Raw genomic sequence first — 15,041 nt, 5'->3', positions numbered from 1 at the left:
TTTTAATAAGAAAAAGTTTAACATTACATATGTTGAAAGAAGAGAAAACGTGCAGATGTTGTTGAAAATTTTCAATAAATATTTAGTTTGGCCCACGACTTAGTCCAAGTTTTTAATTTTGGCCCTCTGTGAATTTGAGTTTGACACCCCTGCTGTAACATATTTGGAATGTGGGAAGAAACTGGAGCACGCACTGGAAACCCACATGGTCAAGAGACGAATGTACAAACCTCTGACAGAGAGCATCGGATTCAATCGCAGGTTATTGTTTCCCCAATAGCATAGTACGAACCACTACTCAAACCATGACACCCAGGCCCCAGGCAATCATCTGGATTAAACAAAGCAGCCATTTATTTCTCCCTATCTCTAACTGATCTATATCTTGACTCTTGATTCCATTCTACACTGTCTATAACTTCGCTCATATTTGTATTATCTGCAAATTCATTCACCCACCCTCCCACCTACATTATCTTCTGAAAAAAAATGTCTACATTTTAAATGACCAGCCCTTCATTTTGAAGTATTGCCCCATTCATTTGAGACTCACCTATTATTGAAAACATCTTAACATCTCTTTTGTTCTGATCCTTTAGAATAATGTATGTTCAATAAGATCATTCCTCCTCCTGATTCTTTCAACTTCCTAAGAATAATCACACGATCAGTTTGGCCATTCTTGATAGAATAGTCTTCTCCTTCCCTGAAAGTTACTTGGTGAATCTCCTTTGGATTGCCTCTGATGGCTTCAGTTAGCATCATGGTTCGTGCAACGTTGTTACACCTGGGTTCAAATCCATCGCTCTCTGTTATGTTTGTTCTTCCTGTGTCTGCGAGGGTTTTCCCCAGAGGCTCCGGTTTTCTCCCACCCTTCAAAACGTACAGGGGTTGTAGGTCAATTGAGTGTAACAGGTGCCTGGGCCAGAATGCCTGTTACTTGGCAGCATGTCTACATTTAAAAAAAAGATAATACTGCACTGAAGGGAGTAAAGCTGTGAGTCATAATCCAGGTGTAGCCTTAACAAACTCCTGCTCAATTGTAACAATACTCTCCCGTTTCTAAATTCAAATCTGTATGTCATTAAGCCTAGTATTCTACTTGTGGCAAAGGCTCCTCAATCTCCTCTCTGCTTTGGCCAGGGAGAACAACATTTTTCTAGAGGCATGTCCTATTCTGGCATCACTTGGGAAATGTCAACGATCTTACAAGACTGTCTCATCTTAGTCACAGAGTTCCACAGCATGGAAACAGACCTTCACCCCAACATGTCCATGCCAACCAAACTGAGTTCATTTGCCTGCATTCGACCCTTCAAATTATGCAGAAGATGGGGAGAGTTTGCAGAGAGATATAGATAGGTTGAGTGAGTACGCAAGGATTTGGAAGATGGAGTACAATGTTGGTAAATGTGAAGTTATTCACTTTGGAAAGAAAAATGAAAGATCAGTATATTTACTTAAATGGCAAGTGACTGCAGCGTGCTGTCATGCAGAAGGACTTGAGAATGCTTGTGTATGAATCACAAAAGCTTGATTTGCAGGTGCAGCAGGCTATCATGAAGGGAAATGGAATGTTGGCCTTCATTGCCAAAGAGATTGAATTTAAGAGGTTATACTGCAATTGTACAAGGTATTGGTGAGGCCACATCTAGAGTACTGCATGCAATTCTGGTCTCCTTACTTGAGGAAGTATGGACTCGCTTTGGAGGCAGTGCAGAGATGGTTCACCAGATTCCAGAGATGAAGGGGTTAGCCTATGAGGTGAGTTTGAGTCATCTTGGATTGTACTCACTTGAATTTAGAAGAATGAGAGGGGATCATATAGAAATTGATAAAACTATGAAAGGCATAGATAAGATAGAGTTGGGACAGTTGTTCCCATTAATGAGGAAACGAGAACTAGGGGACATAGCCACAAGATAGTAGATTTAGGACAGAAATGAGAAGGAACTGCATTTCCTCTAGGGTGGTGAATCTATGGAATTCACAGCCCATTGAAGCAGAAGGTGACCTCACTGAAAATCTTTAAGGTGGGGTTGGATAGATTTTTACACAGTAAGGGAATTAAGAGATATGGGAAAAAGACAGGTAGGTGGAGATGAATCTATCATCAGATCAGTCATGATATCATTGAATAGCAGAGCAGACTCATCAGGCTGGATGGCCAACTCCTGGAACCAGAGAAATTGCAGTACAGAAACAGACCTCTTTGGTCTTCTAGTCTGTGCAGAACCATTTATTTTACCTAGTCTCACTTACCTGCACCCAGCCCATTGTCCTCAATACGTCTCCCATCCATGTACTTGTACAAATTCTTTTTAAAGGTTAAAATTGAGCCCACATTCACCATCTCAGCTGGCAACTCATTTCACACTCCCATTGTGTGAAGAAATTCCCCCTCATGTTCCCTCTAAACTTTTCCTCTTTCACCCTTAACCCATGTCCTCTAGTTTGTATCTCACCTATCCTCAGTGGAAAAAGCCTATCCATATTTACTGTCTATCCCCTTCATAATTTTAAACACTTCTATGAAATCTCCCCTTATTGTTCTACCTCCAGGGAATAAAGTTCGAACCTTTCCCTGTAGTTAAATTACTGAAGTCCAGGCAACATCCTAATAAATCTTCTCTGCACTCTTTCAATCTTATTGATATCTTTCCTGTAGTTGGGTGACCAAAACTGCACAAAATACGCCAAATTTGGCCTCAACAATATTTTGTATAACTTTAACATAACATCTCAACTCCTGTACTCAATAATTTGATGTTTTGAAGACCAGTATGCCAAAAGATCTCTTTACCACCCTATTCAAATATGACACTACTTCCAGGGAATTATGCATCTGTATTCCCAGATCCCTCTGACATTCTTCTACCACTTACCATGCATGTCCTTTCTTGGTTTATCCTTCCAAAATGCAACACTTCACACTTTTCTGTATTAAATTCTAACTGCCATTTTTCAGGCCATTTTTCCATCTAGTCCAGATCCCTCTGCAAGCTCTGAAGACAAATCTTTGCTGTGCACAATGCCTCAAATCTTAATGTCATCTGCACTAGTGTACTCCTGCTCCTATTTCTTATGTTCTAAATGTTTTCTTCTTGTGTTCCTGCCTTTAATGTCTTTCAAAAGTTACAATTGTCTCCATGGTTATCAATTTTGACAGTTGTTCCTTAACATGTGTGAAGAAGTTACATTTTAAATTTAAACACTGTGGTGGTACACCACTGGCCTACTGCAGGGGGCAACCTCTGTACCTGCAGGACTGTAAGGGGACAGGACAACACCTGGCCGGCTGTCAATCAGTCGGCCTGAACGGATCAAGCCCCACCCGGTCGGATGTCAATCACCCTCCAGGATATAAGCCTACGCCGGCCTCCCGAGGCCTTGCACAGAGTTGCTGCAGCCACAGCCAGCCTGGCTCTGTGGAAGTCTTTGTGGATTAAAGCCTGTTGTACAGTCTAACGTTGTGTGTTCTGATTCTGTTTAACAGAGCACCACAAACATACAGCACGGTAATAGGCCCTTCTGGCCCACAAACTCATGCTGCCCATTTCCACCCAATTAACGAATAATTACACCCACCCCGAACATCACTCCCTTTGCCCTGCATTTTGAACCATGGTCCTTCTGGTTTCTTTTTAAATCTTTCCCCTCTCTCCTTAAATTTATGCCCTCCAGTCTTAAATTCCCCTAGCTGAGAGAAAAGATGATGACTACTTTCTCTTCTGTAACACTATAATTAAAAAAAACTTCTATAAAATCTCCCACATATTCCAGGGTGAAAAGCTCCAGCCTCCTGATAATTGAAACCTACCTGTCCTTATAACTGTTTAATCTTGTAATGTCAGATTAAAAAATATGGAGTTGTCTGGATTCAGGAAAAAAATAATGACCTAGCCAATTGACAATGAGCATCAGCATGGATGCACATAATGTATGATCTTCACTTGGTGCCTTGTGGGGGATTTTTACCAAAATTGCACGTTCTGTACCTTAGACAACAAACTTGCCCTTTTAAGTGATCACTGCCTCTGCTTAAGATGTGTTGGTTTCTCATGCCATCAAAAAATGTTGCACAGAGATTAGATGAGACCACACCTAGAATACTGCTTTAGTTTGTTTTTTTTGACCCAAGATATACTAGTTACAGAGGGAGTGCAGCAAGAGTTCACCCGGCTGATTCTTGCGATAATTGAACTGTCATAAGAGGAACCTGAATGACAAATAAATTCTGACTGGGTTCTACAGTCTGGATGCAGGAGGGGGACATTTTCTCTGGTGAAGAGTCCCTGAAACCAGGATTTATAGCCTCAGGTTGAGAAATTCCTTTGGTGAGTAGTGAGCGTGTGGGATTCTCTACCAAAGTAGGCTGCATAGGTTATTTCACTTAATGCATTTATGATGGAAATAAGTTATGAGACTGTCCATTAAGCAGTTATGCGAAAAAGCTTCGGAATATGAAACAGATTTCAAGGATTAGCCCTGAAGGTATTGAATGAAGGAACAATCTTAAAAAGCTTAATAGTTCACTCCTATTTTACTGTTTCTGAACTGCTCTCCAGATATTAGACTAATGTGTAAACAGCTGTATTCTCCAATATTGCTATATAAAACATGCAAATCTGGCATAACAATGAATGATTTTTAATGATACTTCATTTGTTGAAATGAGGCTCTAACATTCAGACACCTTTCAACGTATTTGCATACGACTTGTTTATAATTATATTTATCATTCGTATTTTTTGAAGTATTATTAGTGCATATTATCTGCGGACATGTCTTGGGATAGGTCAAAGAGACCTGATGACGGATATTTAGTAGCTTCACTTACATTTTTGTGTGTTCCTAAAGAGATAATGCAGATTAATGTATATTTCTTTTCTGTACCCAGATTATTGCTCACAGTTTGTTCTCTTAACTTTCCACTTATCACTGACTTCCTTCCTAACTTTTAAATAGAACCATAGAACATTACAATGCAAAAACAGGCCCTTTGGTCCTTCTATTCTGTGCTAAGCTATTATTCTGCCTAATCCCAATGATTTGCACCCAGTCCTTAATCCCTCCATACCCATCTACGTACCTGTCAAAATGTTTTAATAATAAAATTGAGCCCACATTCACCACTTCAGGTGGCAGCTTGTTCCATACTCCCACCACTCTCTGCGTGAAGAAGTTCCTCTTAAACTTTTTTCCCCTTTCACATTTCACCCATATCCTTGGATTTGTATCTCACCCAACCTCAGTTGGAAAAGCCTTCTTGCATTTACTCTATACCCAACATAATTTTGCATTCCTCTACTAAATCTCACATCATTCTTCTACACCCCAGTAATTCAAATTTTCAAGTTTGTGAAATATTTTATTTACTGTATTTATCTCTTTTTTAATTCTACAGTACTCCTGCAGGCAGCCTGGGTTTTGTGCTCAGGAATTCCTTCTCTAAACATTTGCACCTCTTTCGTTCCTTTTGTATACTTTATAATGCCTGTTCTAATTTATCCAGATTGAAAAAAAAAATGAACAATCAGATCATTTATTTTTTTTTTACAAAGTATTGTTTCAAGGGAGGATATTGGCAAGAACAAAAATGTTCTAAACTGAAATGGTATGTCGCAGATTAAACATTCAATGGATAGGTTAGCCTCTTCAATGAGGCGCCTTGAAAATTTTATTGGAAAGCCTATATGGATGTTTCCTTGCATCCTAAGGTGAGACTTAAACCCATATCATTCTGACTGAGAAAGCCATTCAGGCTGCAATGTAATGTAAGTCCAAGTTCAAGGTTTTTGTCATCTGATTGTACATACTGTATACAGTATATTCGGTCTTTTAGAATATCTTCCAGTAGTTTACCCACTACTGAAGTCAGGCTCATCGGCCTATAATTCCCCATATTATTCTTAAACAACGGAATAACATTAGCAGTTCTCCAATCTGATGCTCCCCTATGTCCGAGGACCTTTTAAATAACTCTGCACAAATCTCTCTTAGGGTTTGAGGGAATCTTTTAAATTAAATTTTGTGGTGCGCTGTTAGAAAGAATCAGACACATACAAGGTAAAGACTGAACAACAGGCTTTAATCCACAAAAACCTCCACAGAGCCAGGCTAGCTGTGGCTGCAGCAACTCAGTGTGAGGCCTCGGGAGGCCGGCTCAGGCTTATATACCAGAGGGTGATTGACATCCGACCGGGTGCAGCTTGATCCATTCAGCCTGACTGATTAGCAACCGGCCAGGTGTTGTCCTGTCCCCTTACACTCCTGCAGGTACAGAGGTTGCCCACTGAGTAGGCCGGTGGTGTACCACCACATTCACCCACTTCTTTAAAATTGTCCCGGGGGGCAATAACAAGGAGTTGCACCCACTATGTAGATACAATATTTACAGGTTGAGACGATTCGGTGGCTGCCGGGGTCTCTGTGACCGTCGTAGAACTGACTCCTGATCACTGGTCAGAGAAGAAGTGGGGGGGGGGAGGGCTGGTGGCAGGGGTGTGTGTGGCTGCTGAGGTGCCACGCAGAGGGGTGGCCAGGGGGGCCGGGGTCGACATATGCGGGTTGTATTGGGTGGGTGGGTGGGGCAGGTTCATCTCCTAAGGCTGAAGTGGGCCCATGGTGGTCAAGGAGGCTCTGTGTGCCCCATAGCTGCATGGGGACGGGGATGTATGCCCAGTCAACGTCATCCTGGGTTGGAGGGTGGCATGGTGTGGTGGGTCTCCTGCTGGTGCCAGGTCCCTGGTTGAGACGGTGTCCTCCCTGCCACTGCCGAACCTAACATAAGCAATGGTTTGTATGAAGGAGGAAAACCTGCTCCACCAGGGGTTTGGCCTCGTGTGTCCTTATATGCTTACGCAGAAGCATTGGTTCCGGGGACGTGAACCATGCTGGGAGTGACATTCCAGTCGCTGACCTCCTGGGGAATGAGAACAGACATTTGTAAGGAGTCTCGTTGGTAGCCGTGCACAGGAGGACTGAGGGCCAGGAGGACTGCCTTCCAGACCACCCCATTCTCACGTTCCACTTGCCAGTTGCCTCTTCGGTTATAATTTGTCGTGCGACTGGTCACGATACCCCTTGCCGTCAGCTACTGGCACAGCTCGTAGCTCATGAAACTAGACTCCCGGTCGCTGTGGATGAAGGTGGGGTAGCCAAACATGGTGAAAATCTTCCCCAAAGCCCTGATGACAGTGGTCGTGGAGGTGACCAGACAAGGGATGGCGAAAGGGAAGCGTGAGTACTCGTCCACTACTGTGAGGAAGTAGACATTTCAGTTTGTGGAAGGCAGGGCCCCTTTGAAGTCCACGCCGAGACACTCGAAAGGCCGAGTAGCCTTTACATTGTGGGCTGGGGGGGTGGGGCAGAAGAAATGAGTTTTAAACTCCATTAAACTCAGCCATAAGTGACGTCGCAGTAGTTCTCAGCAAGTGGCGAGGGCTGATGCAGATGCTCGGGGGCACATGCTGTGACAGTTGCTGGCGGGGCCGGATGTTGTGTGGTTGAAGTCAGGGACAACGGCACTGCCCGGCACACGCATGTGAGGGAGTCTACGGGGGAGGTAGGGAGGTCATAGAGGGCCGCTGAGCTGCCGGCAGTTTAGAGAGGCACACTTTTGCAAAGTGGCCTTTCTTGCAGCATTGGGAACAATACTGGTTCCTAGCTGGGCAGTTTTGGCGTGATCGTTGATCTGACCCACACCAGGACACACAGTACTTACAGGGGTGCCACAGTGACGTTCTCCTCCCCAGCTCATCCTGGGGCTGCAGCTGCAGTGTGAGAGGGCTATGAGGGAGCCTGGTGGAACCCCGGAATTGAAGGCTTCAATGTGCAGGGCTGCTGCTTCCAGGGTTTGGACCACTTCCACAGTCCTGGTTAGGGCATAGATGTTGTCTTCCAGCAGCTTCTGCCGGATGCCCCTCGAGTGTAGACCTCAGACGACAGCGTCCTGGATCAGCCTCTCAACCTCCTCTACACTTACCCCAGGTTCAGCCAGACACAGTTGGGCCAACTCTCGCAAGTGTCCCAGGTAAAACTCAGCCGTCTCCCCGGGTTGCTGGGCTCAGGTGTTGAGGAGGTACCTTGCACAGACAACATTCATGGGGGGCTTGTACAAGTTCTCAAGAGTGTCCATTGCTCTCTTGTACGTGGAGCAGCCTTTGGTTACCTGGAAGACGTGGGGACCCAGCTTTGACCGGAGTAGGACCAACCTCTTCCGATCGGAGTTCAGGATGTCGCCCTCGTGCGCCTCGATGATTGCCTCGACCACATGCTGCCAGATCTCGAAGCATGTCTGGGCTTCCGGGTGGCTTGGGTCGACCTCAAGGCTCCCTGCGCTCAGGAGTTTTTCCTGGCAGCTGTGGGAAAATTTTGTGGATTTAATTGTGGTGCACTCTTAGACAGAATCCACAAAGACTTCCACAGAGCCAGGCTGGCTGAGGCTGCAGCAACTAAGTGTGAGGCCTCAGGAGGCCGGCGCAGGCTTATATCCTGGAGAGTGATTGACACCCGACCGGGTGGGGCTTGATCCATTCAGGCCGACTGATTGGCAACTGACCAGGTGTTGTCCTGTCCCCTTACACTCCTGCAGGTACAGAGGTTGTCCCCTGCAGTAGGCTGATGGTGTACCATCACAAATTTAATTTTTAAAAAATACATTTTAGATACATAGCATAGGCCATTTCAGCCCACAAGTCTGTGTGGTCCAATTTATACCCAATTAACCTACAACTCCAGGATGTTTCTAACTGTGGGAAGAAACTGGGGTTCCCAGGGAAAACCCACACGGACACGGGGAAAACATACAAACTCCTTACAGACAACGCAGGATTTAAATTCTGGTTCCGATCGCTGGCACTGTCAAGGCATTGCGCGAACTGCTATTCCAACCGTATCAGATCCTTAGAATTCAAGTTGACATGTCTCTGTTTAAATTAAAGTTTATTGGTCACAAAATGCTCTGTTTTATTGCAGAAAGCTCTCCGCCTGGAAACACTGTTGTGAGTCGTGATGCTAAAATGGATTCTGCCATCATTGGAGGTAGGAAATTCACTCATCTTGAAAGCTACAGGGCTCGGAAGAGGTCTTCATAGTTAGAGCAAAGAATTCCATTTGTTTACCGTGATAGCTTGGTATTTAACAATGGACTCCAAACCATAGTGATTTTCTACTGGGATTAACTAGCACATTGCAAAGAGAAACCTTGGATTAGGTGTTGAGTAGCAAATGAACAAAGTAACTAATAAGTTCAAACAGGTCCTTGTTGAGCCATCCCAAACATTTTGGAAGCATGAGTCTGATTTTTTATACCACAGCAACTAGATTCACGTGCCAAGAGGCAGGCTGAACAAAATATCACATTCTCTGGATAACATGCTCATGCAAAGACTAGCAGGTCTGCCAAAGCTTCCTTTCATCTTCTCTTGTGCAGTACACAAATGTGCTGGAGAAACTCAGCAGGTCATGCAGCGTCCATGGGAAGTAAAGTGTAACCAATGTTTTGGGCCTGGGCCTTTCATGAGGTAGAAGTAAAAATAGGCAGGTGCCTGTTGAGAAAGGTGGAGGGAGGAAAAGTGGAGAGGAGAGAGGCATGGGCAGGGGGGTAGAGCACAGGCTAAGAGGTAAGGGGCAATAAGGTGGATTCAGGTGACAGGGTGGAAGAGACGTAGGTGTGCTTGTATACATATTAGTGAAGGCCAACATGTCATTGAAGGCCAACTCTGAGTGGTGTGCTTTGCACAGCAGTTAGCATAATGCTATTCAGCATTCAAATCTGGCGCTGACTGTAAGGAGTTTGCATGCTCTCCCTGTGCCCTGTGTGGGTTTTCCTTGGGTGCTCTGGTTTCTTCCCACCTTTCAAAATGTTCAGGGCTGTCGATTAATTGGGTGTAATTGGGCGACACAGATCTCAATGACTAGAACATGATTCTACCATGTTGTTAACAACAAAAAATAAAGGAGGCAATTAAAAGGGCATGTTGTGTTATAATGAGGATTGATAATCGAAGTAAGAAAATCTTATTGTCGTTGTACAGAGCTTGGGTGAGACTGCACCTTGAGATTTGACTTCAGTTTTAACCTCATTACCTAAAAAAGAATGTACCTGCCAAAGAGGGAGTGCAGCAAAGATTCATCAGCCTTGTTCCACTGCTGGAGGACCTGCTATATTGTGGCAAGGCTGGGTCTGTATTCTCTATTGGTAGAAGAATGAGAGGCATAGATAAGCTAAGCAGCCAGCACCTTTTTCCCCGTCAGTAGTAGCAAAACACCAGAGGACATCTGTACAAAGTGAAGGGAGGAGAGTTTAGGGGAGATATCAGGGGTAGGTTTTTCACATAGAGAGTTATGGGGGCCTGGAATACATGGCAGAGGCTGAAGCATCAAGGGGATTTAGGAAACTCTTGGAGAAGCACATGGAAGAAAAAAAGAGGGTTATGAGGTAGGAAGGATTTTGGTTTTTTTTGGTAGGAATATATATGTCGGCACAGTATTGAGGGCCGAAGATCCTGTAGTGTGCTGTAGTGTTTGATGTTCTATCATACAGACACTTGCAAAGACCTGAATTTTAGTCGTGACTGACAAGTCCAAGAAAAAGACATGCAATTTGTAAATAAAAGGTCGATTATTTAAAATTGAAGGGAAGAGAAATTATTTTTATTTGGTGAGTGACACACCTGCTGGAGGGCAGTCAAAGCTGGGTCATTAGTTCATTCAGAGCTACAGATTGATAGGTTTCTGCATATTAACACAATTGAGAGGCTTTGCAATATTGCTTGAAAATGGCATTTGGCTGTTCCCATTTCTGTGGTTATCAGGACAGAGTGTCTGGTGGCCATAGACCAGCGTCACTTTCTAAACTCTTGGAGAATGACGAGAAATAGATGAACAAAAGGCTTTATTTAAATCAAGAACCCTGAGAGATATCATTCCTTTTTTCTATGTTTATACTACAGACCTGCTACTGGTTCCAACAAGCTCCACTCCAACAGAGAGCAGTTGTTCAACTTCGCAGTTCTTCCCCGGTATAATGATAAACATAATTATTAACAGACTTGACATTGCAGTTCGATAATCAGAGTTTGAATGAGAAGTTGTCAACTTTGTTGCTGCCGTATCTGCAGCAGTCTTTAACTCAGATTTCTTGCATCTGCATACTTGATTCTTTTTATTCTCTATCGGTTGCTGAAAATCTAGGGGACGCTCCAACGATTGGTCGATGTAACAATTTTCTCTGCAATGCTACAAAAATGAAAATGGATGTCTCATTGAATTTCCATAACTATGCAACACATCCGAAAATGATTGCTACCATCTTTAGCTCCATGGTAGACTTTCAATAGGAGCCATTGATTTTTCTCACTGTTGTTATTTTGTAGGGTTGATAAAATCTTTAATCTGCTGCCGGTGAAGTTCTGAGTCATGCTTTAAATAAACGTAGGAGGCTGAGGGATGACCTTCATTAAATTATGAGTGGTGGAGATTGTTACATTTTCATTTCAAGGAGCAGGTGAGTCCAGGACAAGGGAGCACAGTTTGACGGCGAGAGAGGAGAAATTGAAAGGAGATCTGAGGGTTTTTCGAAGAGGGTGTTGATTATCTTGAATAATATGCAAAGGGGAGGTGGTGACAACGATAATGTTTAAAGGGCTTTTATACGGGGAATTGAAGAGGAAAGGAAAAAAGCATATGGGTGAATGAAATGAGTGTATCACAGTCTGATTCTGATTCTAAAATATGATTTCGTTCAAATTTATTGCCAAGTGTATCGAGATGCAGTTGTAGAGATTGTATTGGGAGCAGATCAGTAGACATCAGTATTAAGAATAAGTTACAGGATGGAAGTGAAGGGTTACAGAGAGAGATCAGTTGGTACAGAGCAATGGCAGTATTATTAGGGCAGCGCACAATGCTGTTACAGCACCAGAGATCGGGCCCAGGGTTCAAATCTCACACTGTCTATAAAAAGTTTGTATGTTCTCCCCATGCCTGCATGGGTTTTCCTGAGGAGCTCTGGTTTCCTCCCACTTTCACAAACATACCTGGGGTTGAAGATCAATTGGGTGTAATTGAGCAGCACGGGCTCCTGGTCCAAAAGGGCCTGTTACCATGCTGTAAATTTAAATTTTAAAAAAATTAAATGCAAAATTTAAATGTAGGAATACAAAAAAATATATTTTTGTGGATCATTCAGGAGTCTGATGACAGTGGGAAATAAGTTATCCTTGAATCTGGTGATGAGTGATCGCACACTCGTTAAACTTCTTCCTGAGAGGAGGAAGGTGAAGAAGTGTGGTCGGGGTGGGATGATTCTTTTTAATATGTTAGCTGCTTTTGCAAAGCAACGAGAGTTATAGATGGAGTTGATGAATGAGAGGGGACGATATGTGAAGGCCTGAGCCACGTTTCTATTCCTCTGCAGTTATTTGTGGTCTTGGGTGGAGCAGTTCCTGACCCACACAGTGATGCACCCTGATTTTTCAATGCTGCACCTATAGATGTAAGAGATGCAGGTGACATGCTGAATTTCCTCAGGCTTCTGAGGAAGTAGAGGCAGTGGGTGTTCTTTCTTGGCCATTGCATCATCATGGGTGATCCAGGTCAAGTCATTGAAGATGCTGATCCCGAGGAACTACCTGCTACCTTCACCTCAGCCCTGTAGATGTTTCAGGGCAGTGAACTCTGCCCTGCTTCTGGAAGTCCTGGTCTTGCATTCTCCCTTTCATTGGCCACAAAAATATTTTTATTCAAATATTTACCATACTTGATGGCATATAGGACCCCCCTTTTTCCCCAAAAAATCTCCTCAAAAACAACCCCAAGTCTTACATGCAAAGGCGACATTTTGGAACTGCCATTTTGTGCACTGTAGTGGAGGCTTTCATCCACAAGATAGCGAGAGGAGGGAAGTACTCAAACGATACTATTGCTTACAAACTAAAAGTTGTAATGTATGCTAAGGTGAACGGTAATATAGCAGCAGCTAAGGTCTTTAGAGCACCGCCTGCAGCAAAAATTGTACACGCAAGGAGAAAGCAAGAAAAACGGCTGCAGACTGCTAAAAAGGGAAAATGTAACCTTCATTGCCCTGCCCCACATTGGCCACAACTTGAGGAGGAGTTAAAAAAAAACTGGGTGATAAATGAAAAAGAAACAGGGAAATGTGCTTATACCAAGATGATAATGCATAAGGCCAGGAGCTTGGAAGAACAAAAGCATAAAGATTTTACTTGAACAGAAGGTTGGTGTCACCATTTCATGAAATGACACGGCTTATCAATGCGTACAAAAACATTGATTGCACAGAAAATGCCAGCAGATTATGAAGTCAAATTATTAGAATTTCATGGGTTTATAATATATGGATGCAAAATAACTCTTTCTGATCTGAGTCAAATAGGAAACATGGATGAAGTTCCATTAACATTTGATTTTCCATCCAACAAAACTGTGTGTGTTAAAGGAGCTAAAACCGTTGTAGTGAAAACCACTGGTCATGTAAAGACACAGTAGTTCTGCCCTGTTGTGTTGATGGCACAAAACTGCCGTCATTTGTAATATTTACAAGACTCACCTCAAAGAAAAAATACCACATGGTGTGCTTGTTCATATTCATCCAAAAGGCTGGATGGACAAAGATGGAATCAAATTATCATTGATGAAAATATGGGCAAAGGCATCCCAGTGGATTCTTTTAAAAAAAAACCTGCACTTCTGGTCTGGGATCAGTTCAGGGCACACAGAACTGAAGACGTTGAAAAAGAAAGCACGTGAACTGAAAACCCAGATGCCTGCTATTCCTGTTGGTCTGACAAGCCATTTGGAGCCTTTAGATGTGTGTATAAACAAGTTGTTTAAAAATAATATGATGGGAGAAAAGAAACGTGCACTAACACAAGCAAGAAAAATGAAACACCCCACCATTACACAGGTGTGTGAGTGGGTGAAGGCTTCTTAGGACTCTGTAAGAGGTGGAATTATTGTTAAGGCTTTTAAGAAGTGTGGTAAGGACCTTGATGGCACTGAGGACGATGCATTATTTGAAAACAGTGATACCAGAAGGAGTGATGCTGAGTTTTTGGGCTTTGAATGTTCAGGCAGTGAAGATGATTAAAATCTTTATGCAGAATGTTGATGTTTTATTGTGTTTTTGTTTATGATCGCTACTTGTTTTAATCGTCTCTTATTAAAGGTTTTCTCTCGTTAATTAAAACAAGTTTTGCCAATGTCCTAGTTGCACATTCTGTCCAAGTTTTACCTGTAAATACACTAAAATGATTTTTTTCCTATAATTTCATGCTAAAAATGGGAGGGGCAGGGGTCGTGTTATATGCCAGTCGGAGTGTTATATGCTGTCAAATATGGTAGTTAGAATTGGAATTCTCAATCATTTGGCAGAAATTGTTTTTGAAACAACATTTCTGTGAATAAATTTTCTTTCACTATATGCATCCCATTTAATATTGCGCTTCCCCTTGTGACATTGATCTCATGAGCGGAAATTGTGCCCTAATTCTCTCACAATCTCAAATCTATTCACAGAATCATTGATGTTCAAATGAAAGCATTATGTCAATTTTCCATTGTTATGTCTCAACTTTGGTCTTCTTTTGCATCCTTCAATTGCTCATGTGCCTTAGTCGTGACTTCTGAATGAATCTTTGGTTGGCGGGCAAGAGGCACGGTTAATAAATTAGTTATTCAGTTGGAGAATAAACTTCAAATCCCATACAAGAGAACTAATATTTAATTAAATTTGTTTTGAATTAATAAAAGGTCTGACTCTGAAAAGACCAGGCAGTTTTATTGAGATCTATTGTATTTATTTTGAAAGGAAATCTGAACTGCCATTATCCAATCTTTCTGTGACCTACAACAATGTGGTTAACTCTCAACTACCCTTTAATATTGACATTGATGGGTGACCCAGTAGCAAAACTCCTGCAACTCACAGATATCCAGTAACTCTGGTTCGGTCCTGCATTGTCTATGTGGAGTTTGCATGCTCTCCCTCTGACCACATGGGTTTCCTCTGTGTA

The 15,041-nt window shown here is 42.8% G+C and overlaps 1 protein-coding gene across 29 annotated transcripts in view; it reads left to right on the top strand.

Annotated features, from left to right (window-relative positions):
• LOC138761901 (glycophorin-C-like) overlaps positions 1-15,041 on the top strand; it is a 118,594-nt gene that overhangs the window by 84,753 nt on the left and 18,800 nt on the right. For 15 of the 29 annotated variants that reach the window (XR_011356590.1, XR_011356593.1, XR_011356591.1 and 12 more), the window contains one exon: positions 8,980-9,045. Coding sequence is in view for 14 of the 29 variants with exons in the window: in XM_069934850.1 (XP_069790951.1) it covers positions 8,980-9,045 (66 nt within the window). In the remaining 15 variants the exon portion in view is untranslated. Of the gene's footprint in view, positions 1-4,160; positions 4,338-7,909; positions 8,036-8,979; positions 9,046-15,041 lie in introns of those variants that run through there. The other 14 variants (XM_069934848.1, XM_069934849.1, XM_069934851.1 and 11 more) reach the window with 2 other exon arrangements.

This window comes from Narcine bancroftii, chromosome 4, assembly GCF_036971445.1.
Source record: "Narcine bancroftii isolate sNarBan1 chromosome 4, sNarBan1.hap1, whole genome shotgun sequence".
NCBI classification, from domain to species: Eukaryota; Metazoa; Chordata; class Chondrichthyes; order Torpediniformes; family Narcinidae; genus Narcine; species Narcine bancroftii.
Note: the sequence above shows the minus strand (reverse complement) of the source record. Positions and strands in the feature narration are given on the sequence as shown.